Below are 18,770 nucleotides of genomic sequence, written 5' to 3'. Positions count from 1 at the left end.
TTGTTCAATTTCATTTTTTTCTTTTAATTTTCCCACTTCACCTGTAACCTACCATAGACAAAATCATTAGACTTCAAGCCTTGTCACTTCGTTTGTCAAAGTCAGAATCCTCCAACCAATATCAATATGTCATTACTGATAAATTTGAAGTTTCAGTAAGTGACGCATCTTTGATTTGCTCAATGTTGTAAATTATTGTCCTTATTGTAAGCAAACCCAGCCCCTTTTTGATTAAAGTTAACATAACTTTGTTTTATTACATTAACGTTGAAGAGGTTTGCGCTTTTAATGGTCCATGGTGTTGTGTAAATTTAGCTTTATAAATTTCTGATCTAGTTATATCGTAACCGGCTAACGAATAAGGTAAGTCAGTTTTTCATAAAATAATTTACAATTTCTATTTTACACGTAGTTACAACACGACATTCACTACTTTATGGTAGTAAATATTGCTATTGAAATTCGTCTTTGGAAAAAAAATAGCAATACATTTATGGAAACTACGATTACAAATTCCTTATTTTTATATAATTTAAATACTATCTCATTCCATTACGATAAGTTTCGATATAAGTCCGAACAATTAAGATATGATAGAGAGACTTAGTATTTTTAATTAAAATATATATCTATGTGAAAATAATGACTGTATTCATTTTCAAATAGTTAATATTTATATAATTATCAGATTTATCATCCATCCGAAGTAGAATTGGGCTGTGCTGTATAGCAAGACATTGTGAAGAAACAAGCATATGTAGGATCAATTATTTTTGCTTTGTTTTTGCCCAGCTATTGGATATATCTTCATCCACAATGCATGATATTTGAGTTCAATCTATCTATTTTTGTTTTTGTTATAACACATGGTACACAGATGTGGTTGAATATGTACTTATAACATTAAAATCACACATGTAAGAACACAATGTATATTGACATTTTAAGTTAAACTGAAAACTGGCCGACACACCTTCCATTGTTTATACTATTATATTTATTTATATATTTTCGTATTTATTTATATATAAGTTTCACATGTATTTATAATAATTATTTATATAAAATAAAAAAAATAAAATATTTATAATTCAGTAGCTATAGCCCATTAAAATATATACATTTAAAACGCAAAGGACTTTTTTTGTACATTATATATATATTAGGTATATAATATTTCATTTCTAAACGGAATTGTTAGATGTGGAAAGCTGCGACTGACGTGACAGCTCCGGCTCTGGCAGAAGCAGATGACTGGGAGACAGATCCTGACTTTGTTAATGATGTGACAGAACAAGAACAACGGTGGGGTCCTGGGGGAAGACATGTAGAGGCTATTGAGTAAGTTGACAGCTTAAAATAAGTATTGATAACATAAAAAAATATTAATATAATTACAATAACATATGTAATTGTCTCAATGGAATAGTGGCTAGTTTATGTGTCTGCAGGTATCAAGGTCCTGGGTTGAATTCCAAGTAAAATAACAGTTGTCAGTTTAAAACTCCTGTGCTTTAGAAATCACATAAAACTTTCTGGTTGTTTAAGTTTTCTTTCCAATTAAACAATGGATTTGAATGAAAAATTAGAAATATAAAGTTTTTGCACTATAATATACCTTGCAAATTTGACCATTCTGTGGCCGCTATAACTTAAATTTGTGAAAAAACATGAATACATTATTATTGTATAATAATATCAACATAATAATTGCCCCAGCTTATTTTTATATCAAAAGTATTCTATTTGAATTGACGAAGTCAAGTTATGTGATGACTAATTACAATGCAGCTTGCGATGATACATCTCATATTATGTATATATAATGGTGGTAGAGCTTTGTGCAAACTCGTCTGGGTAGGTAACATCCACTCATCCGATCATACCGCAAAACAGGTAAATGAGCAAGTGTAATTGTAAATGTACAGGCACAAGGCACGTAACATCTTAGTTTCCAAGGTTGGTGGTGCATTGGTGATGTAAGCAATGGTTAACATATCTTACAATGCCAATGTCTATGGACGGTGTTGACCTCTTACACATCAGGTGGCCCATTTGCTCGTCCAACAGACCTATTCTGTAAAAAAAATATCTGTTAAGTTGATTCTATAAAAGAATACTTTGAAGATGTGTTCACAAAAACCTACTTAGGTGTCACTGCGATCCGACAACATTTGTCGGTCGATTGCATACAGATCTAACAAACATGTATTGATAGAAGACAAGCAGATAAAAAATTTATTTATATAGATAGATTACTGAAAATATAAAATATCTTAAATAACACATTAAACATTGGAAGTTATAAATTAGTCATTTACATATTTCATTATATCAATAGTGCATTCACCAAGCCAAACTGAATAATGACCAAGAGGAAATTGTGTGGGTTTATAATGATAAACATGAATACGGCCGACCCAATACAAATTTGCAATCACCTTTTTATTGTTTTCGTAATATTTATGTACATTAAATGTAAATATATTACGATTGTCTTTGTGTACATTTTTTTTTAATATAATTACATTATAAAATATGCTAACGATATTCTGGGTAAGTATTAACTTTATACCGAGTGAGTTTTCTTTGTTGACGAATTCTCAGTAGTATCCTGAAATTCGGAATCGTACGTATCGCCGATGGTCCAGCGCCTGAACTCCTCGATTCTCACTGGTCACTCGTCGTCGTTTCTGATTATGAGAGTAGATAGTATCAGTAACAGCCTGTGAATGTCCCACTGTTGGGCTAAGGCCTCCTCTCCCTTTTTGAGGAGAAGGTTTGGAGCTTCTTCCACCACGCTGCTCCAATGCGGGTTGGTATAATACACATGTGGCACAATTTCACATGCAGGTTTCCTCACGATGTTTTCCTTCACCGAAAAGCACGAGATGAATTATAAACAGAAATTAAGCACATGAAAATTCAGTGATGCTTGCCTGGGTTTGAACCCACGTTCATCGGCTAAGATTCACGCGTTCTTACCACTGGGCCATCTCGACGATCTCGTAGATAGTATAGAAACCAGTATACTGTATGATATTTTACCACCAGTAAACGGTTCTCTTATGCAGACGATATTGCATTTCAGCACATTGACTAATTTTCCTCTCATCCAAATGTATATTAATAAAAGCCGAGATCGCCCAGTGGTTCGAACGCATGAATCTTATTGATGATTGCGGGTTCAAACCGAGGCAAGCACCACTGAACACTTTGACGTGGGACATTTACATGCTATTACTTAAATTTTTATATATAGTATTTTTTTGTTTCAATTTTCTGTAATGACATTTAAATATATTTTATACATGAACTTGTAAAATGTACTAACCAGTATTGACCAGTAATATCCAGATACGTATATATACATATATCGTTATTTCAAACAGCATGGCTAAGCTCAGGGAGGAGGTGTTTGAAGCAGATAAGCAAGCGAAACAGAAACAATACGAAGATGGTCCAAAATCATCATATGGGTAAGTTATTCAAAAGAAAAACGAAATCAATTTTTTTTTGTTAGTTTATAGTAATATAGTTACTTTATTATAGAATGAATAAATTGATTAAAAGCAATCTTTATTAAATAAATAATAGAATTAATATACTTGTGTAAATGAAGGTTCTGACAAGACCTTGGGAATCGCCATTTAATAACATTACAGTGGTTGTTAAATGCGTTTTTAATTTAACAATTAATAATAATCGATTCTGGAATGTCTATTCTATCGAAAAGTATCATCAATTAGGTCAATTAGTTTTTTATATAATTGGTTACGTATTGAGTTCCAAAGCAAAGAATATTACGTCACGATTTATTCTGACGTATATAATATTGTTCGAAGTAATATTCGTAAATTATTTTCTATTTTAGATATGGAGGTAAATTTGGCGTCCAGCAAGACAGAATGGACAAGTCGGCCGTCGGTCACGATTACGTCGGCAAAACGGAGAAACACGTTTCGCAGAAAGATTACGCACAAGGTACAATATGCTTAAAAAACATTTAAAAAATATTGTACATGATACATGATACACAATAATAATATTAAAAGAATTAAATACACGAAGTGTATTAAAAGAATAATTATTATTTACTAAAAGTTACGAGTTTAAAAAAATATAATTATTGGTTGGAAATAATTTTTTTACATTTTCCAAAAAAAAAAAAATTTAATACGTCAAATACTTATAAAGTTATATTCAATGTAAAAACTTTAACTTGTTTATATGTGTGTTTGTGGCGTCGTAGCTCTCAAACGAATAATTCGATTGTGATGGGGTTTATCCTATTTGAAATCCTGATATGATCGAGATTGTTCGAAGCTATAAATTTTGAAGATCTGTTCAGGCGTTCGAAGGTCATCAGCTCATTTCCTATTTGATAAAAAAGTCTGACCAATCTTAACGGGTCCCATTGACTTGAAATTACAAAACGCGTATTTATGATAAAGTTAAAGGGCCAACAAATTTGATTTTTTCCTTTTGAACATAAATTTTGAATGAATTGAACATTCCTTTAAAGTATTGTAATTTTAGTTATTCGTAAAAAATAAATAAAATAAAATGTATTTTTTTATATCATAGGTTTCGGTGGTAAATTTGGTGTGCAGACGGATAGAATGGACGCCAGTGCCGTGGGACACGATTACGTCGGTAAAGTTGAGAAGCACGCGTCGCAGTCGGACTACGCGAAGGGCTTCGGCGGGAAGTTCGGCGTGCAGGCGGACCGGGTCGACAAAGTGAGTATACAGATATCTATACGTAAATAGGGAAAGATTAGATGGTTCGGTGTGCCTTTTGCGAGTTTATTTACTCATTCAATAACATTATATTCGTATAATGGCGTATATTACTACTCGGTAGCGATAGATGGCGCTGATTAAAACTGTCACATTTCTGAATCGCGCTATCTAGATTAGCTAGAACGGAAGTGATTATAATAAAATGATCAAATATATTTTAGCGGCAAGCACTTCCTTGTTTCATTACCCGTTTGATCCCCCGGTATTACATCGGCGTATATAATATTAATATTACATTTAGTAAATTTTTGTATATTAGATTACCAAAATTGAAATTTAATAACAATTTAGTTTGCCTTTGAGTTCATCAGTCTCAGTATCCAGAATGGTATAAGTGAGATAGTGAACACGTGGGTCGGAACAGAGCGCGGCGGGCTGGGAGCACAAGGAGCAGGTGGAGAAGCACCCGTCGCAGAAGGACTACTCGGTGGGCTTCGGCGGGAAGTTCGGCGTGCAGGCCGACCGCCAGGACGCCTGCGCCGCCGGCTGGGACCACCGCGAGCCCGCCGCCGCGCACCGCTCGCAGACCGGTGAGTGACCGTCTGCACGGTGACAGGCCACCGCCAGGACGCCTGCGCCGCCGGCTGGGACCACCGCGAGCCCGCCGCCGCGCACCGCTCGCAGACCGGTGAGTGACCGTCTGCACGGTGACAGGCCACCGCCAGGACGCCTGCGCCGCCGGCTGGGACCACCGCGAGCCCGCCGCCGCGCACCGCTCGCAGACCGGTGAGTGACCGTCTGCACGGTGACAGGCCACCGCCAGGACGCCTGCGCCGCCGGCTGGGACCACCGCGAGCCCGCCGCCGCGCACCGCTCGCAGACCGGTGAGTGACCGTCTGCACGGTGACAGGCCACCGCCAGGACGCCTGCGCCGCCGGCTGGGACCACCGCGAGCCCGCCGCCGCGCACCGCTCGCAGACCGGTGAGTGACCGTCTGCACGGTGACAGGCCACCGCCAGGACGCCTGCGCCGCCGGCTGGGACCACCGCGAGCCCGCCGCCGCGCACCGCTCGCAGACCGGTGAGTGACCGTCTGCACGGTGACAGGCCACCGCCAGGACGCCTGCGCCGCCGGCTGGGACCACCGCGAGCCCGCCGCCGCGCACCGCTCGCAGACCGGTGAGTGACCGTCTGCACGGTGACAGGCCACCGCCAGGACGCCTGCGCCGCCGGCTGGGACCACCGCGAGCCCGCCGCCGCGCACCGCTCGCAGACCGGTGAGTGACCGTCTGCACGGTGACAGGCCACCGCCAGGACGCCTGCGCCGCCGGCTGGGACCACCGCGAGCCCGCCGCCGCGCACCGCTCGCAGACCGGTGAGTGACCGTCTGCACGGTGACAGGCCACCGCCAGGACGCCTGCGCCGCCGGCTGGGACCACCGCGAGCCCGCCGCCGCGCACCGCTCGCAGACCGGTGAGTGACCGTCTGCACGGTGACAGGCCACCGCCAGGACGCCTGCGCCGCCGGCTGGGACCACCGCGAGCCCGCCGCCGCGCACCGCTCGCAGACCGGTGAGTGACCGTCTGCACGGTGACAGGCCACCGCCAGGACGCCTGCGCCGCCGGCTGGGACCACCGCGAGCCCGCCGCCGCGCACCGCTCGCAGACCGGTGAGTGACCGTCTGCACGGTGACAGGCCACCGCCAGGACGCCTGCGCCGCCGGCTGGGACCACCGCGAGCCCGCCGCCGCGCACCGCTCGCAGACCGGTGAGTGACCGTCTGCACGGTGACAGGCCACCGCCAGGACGCCTGCGCCGCCGGCTGGGACCACCGCGAGCCCGCCGCCGCGCACCGCTCGCAGACCGGTGAGTGACCGTCTGCACGGTGACAGGCCACCGCCAGGACGCCTGCGCCGCCGGCTGGGACCACCGCGAGCCCGCCGCCGCGCACCGCTCGCAGACCGGTGAGTGACCGTCTGCACGGTGACAGGCCACCGCCAGGACGCCTGCGCCGCCGGCTGGGACCACCGCGAGCCCGCCGCCGCGCACCGCTCGCAGACCGGTGAGTGACCGTCTGCACGGTGACAGGCCACCGCCAGGACGCCTGCGCCGCCGGCTGGGACCACCGCGAGCCCGCCGCCGCGCACCGCTCGCAGACCGGTGAGTGACCGTCTGCACGGTGACAGGCCACCGCCAGGACGCCTGCGCCGCCGGCTGGGACCACCGCGAGCCCGCCGCCGCGCACCGCTCGCAGACCGGTGAGTGACCGTCTGCACGGTGACAGGCCACCGCCAGGACGCCTGCGCCGCCGGCTGGGACCACCGCGAGCCCGCCGCCGCGCACCGCTCGCAGACCGGTGAGTGACCGTCTGCACGGTGACAGGCCACCGCCAGGACGCCTGCGCCGCCGGCTGGGACCACCGCGAGCCCGCCGCCGCGCACCGCTCGCAGACCGGTGAGTGACCGTCTGCACGGTGACAGGCCACCGCCAGGACGCCTGCGCCGCCGGCTGGGACCACCGCGAGCCCGCCGCCGCGCACCGCTCGCAGACCGGTGAGTGACCGTCTGCACGGTGACAGGCCACCGCCAGGACGCCTGCGCCGCCGGCTGGGACCACCGCGAGCCCGCCGCCGCGCACCGCTCGCAGACCGGTGAGTGACCGTCTGCACGGTGACAGGCCACCGCCAGGACGCCTGCGCCGCCGGCTGGGACCACCGCGAGCTAGTTTAAAAACTTTTCACACCCATTGAAAAAGTAAAACAAAAATACCTTATAGAACACATGCATAAAGTGGGCGGGGCCATCCACTGTGGACTACGGTCACTCAAGGCATACAGATTTAGAGATATCTAGGGAATCGTAAGCAATTTTTCATAATATTATCGATATATTTCTTACGTTGTTTAAAAATAAAATACCACAAATAGAAGTATAGTCAAAATATTAAATTAAATATTTAATAAAAACATTAAATATTCAATAAAGCAATTAATAAAATTTAAATTAGCTATATTAATGTTATTTTATAATATTTGATTTTATTTTTATTTATGTTTGTTAATAATTAAAAGCAAATAAACTTTTAATATTGATTGTTCAGTGATTCTGATACTATATGACGCTTCGACAAGCTTAAAAGCACTTTTTTGCTGAATTAATGTGGTCTTATGGCAATATATTTATCTATAACATATTTGTTAATTAAATTATATTATTATTTACTGTATAATTACTGTATATTTAATGTATAAAATTATTTGTGATTATTTCGTGATGAATAGCAGAGACATTATTTTAGTTTAAGATATTCATAGTAGAGTCGAGATGGCCCAGTGGTAAGAACGCGTGAATCTTAACCGATGAACGTGGGTTCAAACCCGGGCAAGCACCTCTGAATTTTCATGTGCTTAATTTCTGTTTATAATTCATCTCGTCCTTTTCGGTGAAGGAAAACATCGTGAGGAAACCTGCATGTGTCTAATTTCATCGAAATTCTGCCACATGTGTATTCCACCAACCCGCATTGGAGTAGCGTGGTGGAATAAGCTCCAAACCTTCTCCCCAAAAAGGGAGAGGAGGCCTTAGCCCAGCAGTGGGATATTAACAGGCTGTTACTGGTTCATAATAGATCAATGTTACAAATTTTCACATCACATGTGATTGATCAACTTTAACAATTGATTATTCTATTAATTCTTGTTTATGTCATCTCGGTAGGTCCTTAGAGTGATAAAAAACGACATTTTTCTTAGTGATTGTCCTATTTTTACTAGTAAACTTTGCAATTACATCTATGCAGCCCATTGTACATAAAGTCAGTTGGACCGCATGTGACGCATTCAATGCGCGGAAGGCATGTCCCCCGACAGACCTCAGATTCACAGGGACACCCACTATGGTGTCCCCTGCGAATCGGCTCCGCGCTCTACATGTATTCCAGTACGTAGTCTCAGCCGAGCCGTCCGCCCGCAGACCACTCGGTGGGGTTCGGCGGCAAGTTCGGCGTGCAGAGCGACCGGCAGGACGCCAGCGCGCTGGGCTGGGACGAGCGGGCCGCGCCGCGCGCGCACGCCAGCCAGACCGACCACAAGCGGGCGAGTACCGGGGGGCACGTCTCCTGTGCCCGTAGTTACGCTGGCTCATTTGCCCTCCAAACCGAAACGCAACGTTTGCTTTGTTTGTTTGCTTCTTAGCGGCAGAATATCTGACGAGTGGTCGGTGTCCACCCGGACGGGCCCGCGCGGAGCCCTCCAGCGGGGTGTGGCGACCGCTCTGCCTCTCAATACTAATGGACGCGTTCCGTTCAGGGCTTCGGCGGTAAGTTCGGCGTCGAGACCGACCGGGTGGACAAGTGCGCGCACGGCTTCGACGAAGTGGAGAAAGTCGGCACCGCGTACGCCAAGCAGCGCCCGGACATCGGGGCCGCGAAACCTTCGTCGATCCGCGCCAAGTTTGAGAACATGGCAAAGGAGAAGGAGCAGGTCCTATATGATTTAGAAAATATATGTGTTTGTAATATTGCTGTCGCTTATAGTCTTCTTGCATAGAAAAAGTGCGGTGACGTTTTATACGTTCCATTTTACGCTTGTTATATTCCGAAACAAAAAAATATGAGGAAAATGATTCAAAATTTATCTATATTGGAACGGTAGTAGACCTTCCAGTTGTTGTAACGAAATTTATAAGTATTTATATAACACTTTATAATACTTAGTTGTTTTTACATAAAAATATATTATAGGAGGCGCTACAATCGGTTCAACGGATACGACAAGAGAGGCAGCAGTTGGACAAAAGTCTCTCGGAGAAGGTGAGCCTTTACTTAAAAAATTCTATTATATATGTAAATTAGATGATTACGTTTGCAAACCCTACTGTCCTGGGTACCTAGGTTGTTTTCCTGTAGAGAAATCCTCAATAGGAATCCGCAATTTGGCAAGACGTAAGAGAGAGAGAAGAGAGACAAACGCGTAAAGCCGTTAGTCATGCGCCTCAATTATTTCTTATCGTGTCGAAATGCCATCCAATCGGATTATGAGGTTTCAACTGTGTTCCCACCTGTGTGTGTTTTTTAAATTTTTTTTTAATATTCGTTTTCAAAACAACGTGTGTGTATCTTTGTCTGTATGTTTTTAACTTATAATAGTTAAATTACTAAGGTCTAAATTTTAAGGATTATGCGGAAAAATGCGTATACTGAGAAAAGTTATTTTTATTTATATAAAGGAAAAAGAACGCGTGGCGAAAGAAACAGACGAACCGGAGGAACAAACGAGCGCAACAGGAAACGCAACAATCACACCGACAAAGGCAACAACCATACCGACAAACGCAACAAAAGTCATGCCGACAAACACGAAGGCAATCACAACTACAAACGCACCCGCAGACAAGAAGACTGAAGAACAAGTCATCGTGCCGTCGACAGCAGTAGAACCAAATATCCAACCAGCGGAAGTGAAGCAGGTCAACTTACCGGATGTCACTTTAGTCGGAGAACCGAAAGAAGAAGAAATTAAGGAGAAAGAAGAAGTGAGTAGTTCTATATAATAAAGTAATATTGTTAGTATTCGTGTTATGTGTGTTAGTAAAACAGTGTTTAAAGTAAGAACAACATCCGGGTGATGTCGTTCCACCATCATGCGAAGGCCTCTTTAACGAGAAGGCTTCGAGCTTATACAGCTGGTCCAGGGTGTCGACAAATGCTGGTCTCCTCGCTATGTTTCTTATACCGCCCATTACGAAACGAATTATTAATACAGATTAATTTTAGGAAGCAAATGTTAAAAGTAAAATCTAACCGTTGGGCAAAGGCCCCTCCCGTGTTAAGAAGGCCATGCCACTGGGGCTCGTGAAGCGCACGAGCGCAGTGCGCGCAGTACAGCGAGTGTGCGCAGGGCGCGCGGCAGCCCACCATCGTGGTGTCGCCGGTGGGCTGGGAGGGGGAGGCGGAGGCGGAGGGGGAGGACGAGGACGGCTACACGGCGCGCGCGCTGTACGACTACCAGGCCGCCGCCGCCGACGAGATCTCCTTCGACCCCGACGACCTCATCACCAACATCGTCATGGTGAGTTTCTCATACAATCTCATGCATAATTTCAATTATTAAGATGTTTTTTTGTTGATTAAATTTTTTCTAGTCATCAATCAACATATGTATGTTTTATCCATTCAAGTAATTTGTTTTGTGTTTACAAAACTTTGCCCCCTTAACTAGAAAAATTTTCAATATATATATATATATACTGATTTATATTCGCAAAGCCTTTTCTCTTTCATTAAAGGGTGCTATAAATACGAATAGTGTACGATTGAGATGAGGACATAAGCCGCCATTTATAAATTCAAAAATATTTTTGATAAAGGAGAATATAACTAAACATGTGCGCACTGCACGTTTATATTAATATAAAAAACACATATAAACACATTTTTGATGAACAATGCTTTACTGAAAGAACACACTTCGTATCTCACTCGTAAAATGACGTAAATCGACTTACAGTGGTACGCCATTTTGATACATGTATCTTTTAACTGTTATAGTTATTAAAGTCAATGTTGCTAGTTAATAAAATAACTTTCTGACATTTTACAATCTTATTATTATATATTTGTATTGTATTTACGGAATTTGTATTAATGAATTGCACGCTTTTCAGATCGACGAAGGTTGGTGGCAAGGGTTGTGTAAGGGCGCGTACGGACTGTTCCCCGCCAACTACGTACAGCTGCAGGACAAGTAACTTCATTCGTTCACATTCCTTTCATTCGACTGTATAAATATATTATACGTTCACGATTTGTTTATAATTTTGTCTTAATAATCAGGTTTTCGTCATCAATTTTTTTTTAATCGAGTCATATTAACATCACGTGATTATGAATTTTAGTTCGACATACGTTTAAACTATTTCATATTTAAATCGATTTCTAAAATATGTGTTGAAATTAAATAGTTAATGAATGTAGAAATATTAAGACTAAGGATTATGAAAAATAATATGAAATATGCTAATGCGATGTTGAACAAGATCAAATATATTGAGATTGATATTCGTTTTAATGTAACTTAGCCCGGTTTCTATATTTAACGAACGTTTATCGCACATAAGTAATCGTTTTTTAATTATTGAGGACATAACGTTGCTTATAGATAATTATACCATCGGTGAGCAAAACGAATCGTTTGTTATGTTAACCAGACGTTAGTCGATTCAACCGAAATTAATTAGAAAATATTCTTAATAAGACATACATTTTGAAAATGGACTATAATGATATATGAATAGGAGCGATATTTCTTTGCATTAATGAGTGTATTTAACGATAATTCTTATTGCTTTTCTCTTTCAAGCTAACGTTGTTTTAACTGATGTAATATCAAAGGATCCTTTTTTTTAATAGTGTTCTCTATATTATACATTTTTAGAAGAAAAAAACTTAGAATATACATAATATAGTAAACAAGGTTTACAGGTTTTATTGTATATTTATATTCTTAGCTTTTTATTATCTATATAATATTGTGAATTGATGTCACACTTACATCAAGGTATGGTCTTTACACATATATATTCGACAATATATATATATATATATATATATATTTATCTATTTATCTTGGCAATATAGTAAAATTTTGTATTACTTTAATCAGTCATTAGATTTTATTAATGCGACTAAATACTGAACGCTTATTGGTCGGTTATCGCGTCATAAGTGTCGTTCACCAATCAACGTTCAGATATCGGCATTGTAAAGCCAAAAATAAACAAAAAGAAATTTCATTAATATGGATCTTCTAAACGCTCATTGGTCGCCTGTTACGTGATCAGCTACATACATACCTCCTTGTACATACAAAGTATGTATATATATATAACGGCAGGTTTATTAAGGAAGGATTTCCTATGAGCATAATTTTATCAATGCAATTTAGTATTTCCTCAAACGTCAGTTTCTGAAATTATGTTCGAAATTCGATTTAATTATCTGACTAAATACTAAACGCTGATTGGTCGGCTGACGAGTTATCATCCACCAATCACCATTAAGATTAAATTCAAATTATTCTAACTTTGAATTTGAATCAGAAAATGGACGTACGTATAGACGATATTAGAAGAAGCTAGTCTTGTAGTATGTTGATGACATTTTAATATAAAACGAAAAATAGAATCTTATCGCAGGCGTAGATGAAAATTATTTTTCTAGATATTATATTTTCTAGATACATTTTAATGTATATGATATGATAAAATTAAAAATGTAATTATTTTTAAAATATACTAACGTGAATAGGACAAGAAAATTTATACGCATACTGGAAATGTTAATGCATTATACCTTATATCTTGTTGTCTTCGAAAATAGTTTAATTAAAATCGAATTATTAATAATGACATAAAATGATTGAAAAACTTATTTCTACCAATATATAGATCCTTTCTTTAATATCTTGTCATTTATTTGACGTCATCTTGGATTTAGAACGAACGCTCAATGCCAATAGCTTAAAACTTAGAAGTACGCTTAACAAGTCTAAAAAACTATTTCATACACGCATCGTTTTAGATGAATGAATTATTTCGATTTAATGTGTTCAATGGCATAATTCGTTCATTCATTGCTAATGTTAGCCAAAAAATAAAATGTTGAATTCAAGAAATAAATATTCGTAAGTCGTTCATTCATCATTCATGTTATTAGACAAATTATAAACAAAAAAATCTTTTCGTTCATTCATTCATTTATAGATAAATTAATTAATATCGTATGCTTTTAGATAAACAAATTAGTGTTGTGAATATACTGCCTGTATATAGTAAAGCATTTCTTAAATGAATAAATGTATTCTAAACTATATTTTAACGAAGAATAAGGTAACATTTAAAGAGGTTTTATTATACTAATGAAAAAATCGAATAATAATTTTTCTATATATATTTTTTTTGTAATTATAAATAAAGCTAAAATGTCTTGATATTAATAACAGAAACTTAGGAATTGTAATGAATACAATAAATTTCATCATTTTGATTTATATCATTCCTTTAATTATTAAGTTGTATAATCTGTTTCAATATAATAATAAAAAAAAAACAATATTTCTAACAAATTATATATAAAAATCAATCAAATCATACATATAAACATTAAATTTATATACAACCCGTGCTTATATATAAAAAATATTGCTATAAATACCAGATAAATAAATAAAGTTTTCTTTAAAGGAAAAATGTACTTTGATTTTTTTATATATTTATTTTTGAAACAGATTATATATTTCTATTTATAAATAGTTTTTTTTTTGACATTTCTGTATATTCGATTTTTAGAATAAGCGAATATCGTTAAAGCTAACGACACATATGATGACATGTAACCTCAATGTATGGAATTAACGATGAGTGTATTGCCTAATTGTAAGTATTTTATGAACAAATTATTCTATTGTGAAAGTTAAGGATGTTTTAAACATTTTATATAATATAAATTAATTAATAAAATGTTTCAATTTATTTTATTTAATATTTTTTTACCTGTGTATTTTTAATTCATAGATTTACATAAGCCTTCATGTAAAATTTAATAAATGCATCAATAGAGCCAAGATATTATAATATTGTTGTGTAACTAGCGCTTGGTATATGATGCTACTGAGACTTTGAGCGTCAGACTATTGAGTGTAAGAGGTCAAGCGGCAGATGACGTCAGCGTAAGAATTGCGTCAATGTGTGCGTGAGATCGGTACATGAGCTCACATGTTCTCTCGTAAGTTCCTTGGCACGCTCACCATTTTTTTATATACAGTACAGTAACAGCCTGTTTTTGTCCCACTGCTGGGCTAAGGCTTCCTCTCCCTTTTGAGGAGGTTTGGAGCTTATTCCACTACACTGCTCCAATGCGGATTGGTAGAATACACATGTGGCAGATTTTCAATGAAATTAGACTCATGCAGGTTTCCTCACGATGTTTTCCTTCACTGTCAAGCACGAGATTAATTATAAACACATTTTTTTATATATTAATAGTAATTCACTTCTTAACTACACAACTGATCATCATGAGTATTGCACACACGTTGTGATGGGTAAAGGTCATTTTTTTTTGTTTTCGCTGGAAAAACGCATTTACGCGTTTCCCTCACATGAAGTGAGGGGGTATGAGGGGCTCGCCGACGCTGATGGTGCCGGAATACCCACTAAAAAACCAGCGGTACCCACACAGTCTTTTCGGGGGACAACACGGGATCGCTTGCGCATACTACCGTCCCGACGGTCGGCCCGCCTCTGCAGGCCTCCAAATTTTAAGGGGTTTTTAGGGTACAGAGATCCCCTAGCCCCGGCGACACTTACGGCGGGAGGAGAAAGTTTGCATAGCGCTTACGTCTTCTCCCCGGTCTTCTTCGGCGAAGCGGGTCAGCGGAAGCACTGTTCTCACGGTCCCGCTCCGCAGCCTTCTTCTGCGACATGAAAAGAAAAGGACATAACATATGTACTAACCTAACTTCTGCCCCACCCCCTTAAAACCGTAAAGTCTATTTTATATATTACAATATGAAACCGAATGCTGAATGTGTACTTGAAGAATAATAAGTAGTATATAAATGTGATGTAATATCGCAACACGTTCGTTCAACCACGTCAATAGCCTATACGTATATATGCGTAAATTATATTATGTAGTAATAAATAAAATGGCGTTTAAATCCTGCTTTAAAATTAACAAATAATAATAACTCGAAGCTTTTGTTCGAAATCATTTTATGCTGAGAAGCTATATGCTTTGTTTATAATTTTTTATCAAATATTTAAATGTATGTATGTATGATAAAATATAAATATAAAATGTATTTTTTAATGATCCACATATTTTTATACCGAATAACTATGGGCGCTTAATGCGCACGCATATCCTCTAAAAGTTCCCAGAAATCTATAAAATATAAACCAAAGTATACGAAAATTATCCAAACATTTTATTAGAATCACATGTAATGTTACAAAAACGTATTTAAAAACTATTACACTTTTTCACTCACTGTTTTTTATTTAAAAATTGTTACGAAAAAGTCTGCAAATAATGAATACGGTTAGACATGATAATGTTTGCTTTTGGTTCGGTAAAATCACCGTCCGATTTCGTAAGTTACTGCTCAGTTATTAGCCAAACGTAATAGCCGGCCTGCGCTTTGATTACAGACGCTTTGTCGTTTGTCTCAATTTACTTCGACGATCACCTCATTTATTAACTAACCTCTTTCCTTGATGCGTAATTTCTAAATTTATAAACTAATAACCTTGAAAATTTTAAGTAATTTTCTACTCAGATTTTATTTTATTTACTACGCAATTACTAGAAAAAAAATCACTCCTATTCTACTACAAAGTATTCGTCCGTAAACTGACTAAACTATATATTACAGAGTGGTAAAAACTATTTATCGAAAAAGAACAAGAAGGTTTTTTAATTATTATTTTTGTATTATTGAATAATATTTAGAAATTCATTGTTATTTTGTGCTGTATTTTAGTATGAAGATTTCTGCAACGCCGTTGTATAAAGAAATAAAGACAGTTTTCACGTATAATTTTGTGTGATTCAATCAAAAAGATTCAGCTCAGTATAACTGAGTTGAGGCACGGTACTGGGTTTCAGCTGGTCTGTACTTGGGAATTACGCAAAATCAAAAACAATTGATCATACAACAATGAAATGAAATATTCTACAAGTAAAATTATCAATAATATTGATATACTTGATATACTGAAGAATAGTTGAGTGAATATTAAAATCAATATTTATGTGATATCATACATTCGTAATATCATTCATGTATACCTCACAAAAAATGGCTTGTCATTCCACCAGAGCGCTAATTACACTACCAAATACGGGTCGAGAAATTTAATTATTTAGATATTTTTTTTAAAATCCTTTTAGTTGAAAATTTAATATTTTATATCGTACATAATATATGAATGATATTTCGTTCGTGTAGGAACATTTTTCGGAACGTAATTTGTCATGTCCATGACGGTTATTGTCATTATGTACCTACTCGCTAATACTAAATAAATTTCCTATGTAGTCCTTATAGAATTTTCCGAATGATAACCAAATTAATAATTATCGATTTTACTCTAATAATACTCTCAACATGTGAGCCAGACCGCAGAGTGATAACAACGTTGAAATATTCAAATTATTACGTGAAACCAACTATCGTGAATGGAGAAATAGCACCGAGCGGACGACTTCCATACATGGTATCCATTAAAGAACCATTACGCAAGATCGGAGAAGGGAGGATAATTTGGAAAAACCTTTGTGGTGGTAGCATTATAAGCGAAATCAAAGTTCTAACTGCAGCGCATTGCTTTGAAGGTAAAAATTTCTACTACGCAAAAAGCCCTCACGTCCTACGCGTTGTCGCCGGCAGCCTACGCAATGACCTAACTCATTCCGGTGAAACAGAAACGAATTATATCAGACAATGGAGGAAATTACAAAAGGTTGTATTGCACAATCAATACCATTTCCCGAAACACGATATAGCCCTTGTGTTCGTTAATGAGGAGTGGATATTTACGACCTACATAGATTACGTTATAACGGCCGTGAGGAGCATAGATTATCCAAGGTCATGCGTGTCTGCGGGTTTTGGTAGAATAGGTTATAGCAGCCGGGATAAAATTTCGCCGGTATTACTCCTGGCACGAATTAACACGATACCGAAATCGCGTTGCTCAATGATTTGGGAAATGAATATGAATACCTTTATTTGTTCGGATTCAGCTTTGACGGATGTATCGCGGGGCGATTCTGGGGGACCTCTAGCTTGTAAAGGTACAGTGGATCCCGTGGAAAAACCAGATAGGGATTTACTAGTTGGTGTGGTTAGCGGCAAGAATTTTGACAAAACGACTCTATACACCAGAATATCTGAATATCACGACTGGATCGAAACAAATACGAGCTCAAAATTATTTTATGGATTTATGTATTTGATATATAATACAATAATGTTTTTAATATATCTGTTGTTTCTTTAACATAAGTATCAAAATGAATAAAAATAATCTCTTTTTCCATTACTCTTAATTTTCATATTAAAAAAAATTATAAGGAAAATCTTTTCTTTGTATTCTTTTGGGAGCCGTTTGATAAATAAACTGCCTTCGTAAATAATATGTCAGCCCATTCTAATGGACTATAATTAAACATGTTTTTTTCATATCTATCTCTGACATAAATTAAATAATATTAGGTTTATGGAGATCAGTAAAAACGAACTTATAGTTTTGTACGAAGTATGTTTTGCATTTGAAAGACGCGGAATGAATGTTAATTACATTCCTTTATTAAAGCTATGAATTATATTGCGACGACTTAAGTAATTGACGTCGTGTAGTATTATGAGTAACTGTAATCGTCCCACAGCTGGGCAAAGACCTCTCTTGCTCGCTGTGTTCCAATGCAGATCGCGTTTCGTGTGAAACTTTTCTATAGATATTTTTCTTCGCCGTCGATGATGCAATTAAGCACATGAAAACATAAGTGCCGTTTTAATAACTATCGTTTGTTGAGTTATCAATATAAATTCATATTAAATGAACACCGAGCCATGGTTCAACAGAATGAGATTTCAGTATATTAATATTATTATTTATCATATTATATTAGGCTCAAGAAAAAAGGATTGAATTTCATGATATTAAACAACAAATCTTTGGGGTAGTATAAAAAGTAATGCGTTTTGAACCCTCACTTATTTTTTCGTTAAACCTGAAACGTAGATACAACTCTATTAGTGGAAATAAAAATATAACAGACTATAATGTCCCAATGCTGGGCAAATGCCACCACTTTTACAGACAAAGATTTGAAGCTTATCGACGTTATTGCAATGCATACAATTATAAAGACAAATTAAGTATTTGAAAAATCAGTGGTGTTTACACGGACTAGAACCCGTGATCTCGTTTCTTTTGTGGCCAAACAAGTATGTACCTACT

General features: G+C 39.0%; 2 protein-coding genes across 2 annotated transcripts; both read left to right on the top strand.

The window, feature by feature from the left end:
* The first annotated feature begins 149 nt into the window (after nucleotides 1-149).
* LOC126776346 (src substrate cortactin) lies at nucleotides 150-14,270 on the top strand. Its single transcript, XM_050498804.1, has 12 exons — nucleotides 150-363; nucleotides 1,202-1,341; nucleotides 3,393-3,479; nucleotides 3,875-3,984; nucleotides 4,588-4,742; nucleotides 5,170-5,335; nucleotides 8,715-8,836; nucleotides 9,050-9,223; nucleotides 9,484-9,552; nucleotides 9,969-10,274; nucleotides 10,640-10,810; nucleotides 11,406-14,270. Exons 2-12 carry the CDS (start codon nucleotides 1,202-1,204, stop codon nucleotides 11,487-11,489), a joined length of 1,584 nt encoding a protein of 527 aa, XP_050354761.1. The 5' UTR covers nucleotides 150-363; the 3' UTR covers nucleotides 11,490-14,270.
* Nucleotides 14,271-16,862: 2,592 nt separating this feature from the next.
* On the top strand, nucleotides 16,863-18,251 carry LOC126776622 (chymotrypsin-2-like). The gene is made up of 2 exons (XM_050499273.1): nucleotides 16,863-17,730; nucleotides 18,196-18,251. The coding sequence occupies exons 1-2, from the start codon at nucleotides 16,863-16,865 to the stop codon at nucleotides 18,249-18,251; spliced, it is 924 nt and encodes a 307-aa protein (XP_050355230.1).
* Nucleotides 18,252-18,770: the final 519 nt, after the last annotated feature.

Source organism: Nymphalis io, chromosome 20, assembly GCF_905147045.1.
Source record: "Nymphalis io chromosome 20, ilAglIoxx1.1, whole genome shotgun sequence".
NCBI lineage: Eukaryota > Metazoa > Arthropoda > Insecta > Lepidoptera > Nymphalidae > Nymphalis > Nymphalis io.
The sequence above is the reverse complement of the archived record's forward strand: the minus strand, read 5'-3'. Positions and strand labels throughout refer to the sequence as shown.

Bases quoted from the DNA above. Each gene is read 5' to 3' on its own strand.
- LOC126776346 (XM_050498804.1), top strand. From the start codon at position 1,202: ATGTGGAAAGCTGCGACTGACGTGACAGCTCCGGCTCTGGCAGAAGCA. The intron at 5,336-8,714 runs GTGAGTGACCGT...GTCCGCCCGCAG, and splicing joins CGCGCACCGCTCGCAGACCG to ACCACTCGGTGGGGTTCGGC. The intron at 10,275-10,639 runs GTGAGTAGTTCT...GAGTGTGCGCAG, and splicing joins AAATTAAGGAGAAAGAAGAA to GGCGCGCGGCAGCCCACCAT.
- LOC126776622 (XM_050499273.1), top strand. From the start codon at position 16,863: ATGATAACCAAATTAATAATTATCGATTTTACTCTAATAATACTCTCA. The intron at 17,731-18,195 runs GCTCAAAATTAT...ATCGTCCCACAG, and splicing joins CTGGATCGAAACAAATACGA to CTGGGCAAAGACCTCTCTTG.